Source organism: Entelurus aequoreus, linkage group LG24 (assembly GCF_033978785.1).
Source record: "Entelurus aequoreus isolate RoL-2023_Sb linkage group LG24, RoL_Eaeq_v1.1, whole genome shotgun sequence".
NCBI lineage: Eukaryota > Metazoa > Chordata > Actinopteri > Syngnathiformes > Syngnathidae > Entelurus > Entelurus aequoreus.
This window is the reverse complement of record NC_084754.1, coordinates 15,088,727-15,090,944: the sequence shown is the minus strand read 5'-3', so window position 1 is coordinate 15,090,944 and position 2,218 is coordinate 15,088,727. Positions and strand designations below refer to the sequence as shown.

Genomic DNA, 2,218 nt, shown 5'->3' with positions numbered 1-2,218 from the left:
CAGCACCAGAAGTCGTAAAATCAGCTGGTTTTTTTTCGGGGATGAACAGGGACGTCCTTCTTTAGCTGCCGTCTTGTTTTGTCATACATTGCTGCCTTTGCACCTTTTGTATGCACATTAAATCAACAACAAAAAAGGCCTGACTTTGGAGCAATGTTCACGGACTCTAGTATTTGGCTCTCTATTATATGCAATGGTTTTCCGTATTGGGACCACGCTTTCAGGTCCTAATTTGTTCACCGGTCCTCATATGGAAGGTACTTTTCCTTCTTGACGTCTCAAGAAGGGTAGAAATACAAGAACACACACACAGCCACACACACACACACAGCCTTGATTTAACCCACAGACAACTGCTGATGCATTCCCAACGCCGTGAGTGACGTCAAGTGGGAAGGACTTAAAGCAGAGTGCTATAAAAAGTCTTCGGTCTTCCACGTTGGTTCATTCACAAAAGCCGCACTGCTATCAGGATTACTCCAACTAAGTGAGAAGCTTCTTCTCCGGACTGACCCACTTTGCTTCGTCACTACTTTTCACAACATGAGAATGTCCGCGGCGGAGATCTCCCAGGTGCTGAAGGAGGGCGAGCTGGAGAAGAGGAGCGACAATCTGCTGCAGTTCTGGAAGAGGAAGACGTGCGTCCTGACCGCGGACAGCCTCAACATGTACCCCGACACGCAGAAGCGCTCCCGGGGCAAAGAGCTGAAGCTGCAGTGCATCAAGAAGGTGGACTGCGTGGAGCGCACCGGAAGGTTCGTCTACTTCACGATCGTCACCACCGACAACAAGGAGATCGACTTCCGCTGTTCCGGGGAGGACAACTGCTGGAACGCGGTCATCACCATGGCGCTCATCGACTACCAGAACCGGAAGGCCATAGAGGACTTTAAGACGCGCCAGGACAACGAGAGCGCGTCCCCGGGCCAGCAAGAAAGGCGCATGGCCAGGGCGCCCTGAACGCACCACGATATCTCCTAATATGGTAAACTACACTCTCCTACTTGCCACGATGTGTATGTCAAATGAACAAAAAAAACAACATAACTTCATCACTCTTTGTTTCCCCTGCAGGGTTTGTGTGTAAACCAACACAAGAAATAATCATTCTAGGACCAAAAGGAAGAAAAAAAAAGGACAGATGACGTCATCCGGTCCAGACATGAAGGATTGTGGACTGAGCTGTCAAGATGACGCTTCTAAAATCCCCACAGAGATTTTCCGAACTCTACTCACATGGACTGAAAGAGTAAAGTTTGCTTTCCTCGGGGGGTGGGAAAAAGAACATGTTAATTTATTTGTTTCCTGGTGTCTACTGGTAAACCTTGTTTTTGTTTAAATTATTTGCAATTTCAATGTGTGGATTGTGTATATTTATTTCAATAAATACATGTGCATTTTTTGACATAATCCGAAGCTTTCCTTTTTTTTGTTAGACAAACTACATTTGTGGGGATTTTGGTGAAGATCTACAGTAGATAAAAGGTGTAGATTGACTCTTTTAAAATGTTATGACACAATTCAAGTGTGACCATAAAAGTGTATCCAAATTGAATTTTAATGGGGTTTCTTTATAGAAAAACTTTTTTTTTCCTTTCAGTAATTTTTTGCTGGATGTTTCTCCATTATACGTGATTTTTCCTAAGTTAAAAAGTTACAGTTAAAGTATCACACTAGGTGTGGTGAAATTACCCTCTGCATTTGACCCATCCCCTTGTTCCACCCCCTGGGAGGTGAGGGGAGCAGTGAGCAGCAGCGGTGGCCGCGCTTGGGAATCATTTTGGTGATTTAACCCCCAATTCCAACCCTTGATGCCGAGTGCCAAGCAGGGAAGTAATGGGTCCCATTTTTATAGTCTTTGGTATGACTCGGCCGGGGTTTGAACTCACGACGGACACTCTAACCACAAGGCAGTATCCAAATTAAATTTTAATGGGGTTTCTTTATGGAAAAACTTCTTTTTCCTTTAGGAAATTTTTTGCTGGATTTTTCTCCATTATACATGATTTTTCCTAAGAGGGTTTTTCATTTTAAATTGAAAAATGTCAGTGTCCAATTCTTTCACAAGTGGATACACTAAAAACATGTTGGGTTTACTTTTTAATACTTTTTTCCCAAGTATTAAAACTTAAACAAAAATACCAAACAAATGTATTCTTTTTTAAACTTTTAAAAGTCTTTTTATCAAATTATATGACAGTTTTCAATTAGTATACAA

General features: G+C 42.6%; 1 protein-coding gene across 1 annotated transcript; it reads left to right on the top strand.

Moving 5' to 3' along the window:
- Positions 1-436: 436 nt before the first annotated feature.
- phlda2 (pleckstrin homology-like domain, family A, member 2) lies at positions 437-1,400 on the top strand. Its single transcript, XM_062035341.1, has 2 exons — positions 437-985; positions 1,075-1,400. The coding sequence occupies exon 1, from the start codon at positions 544-546 to the stop codon at positions 958-960; it is 417 nt and encodes a 138-aa protein (XP_061891325.1). The 5' UTR covers positions 437-543; the 3' UTR covers positions 961-985; positions 1,075-1,400.
- Positions 1,401-2,218: the final 818 nt, after the last annotated feature.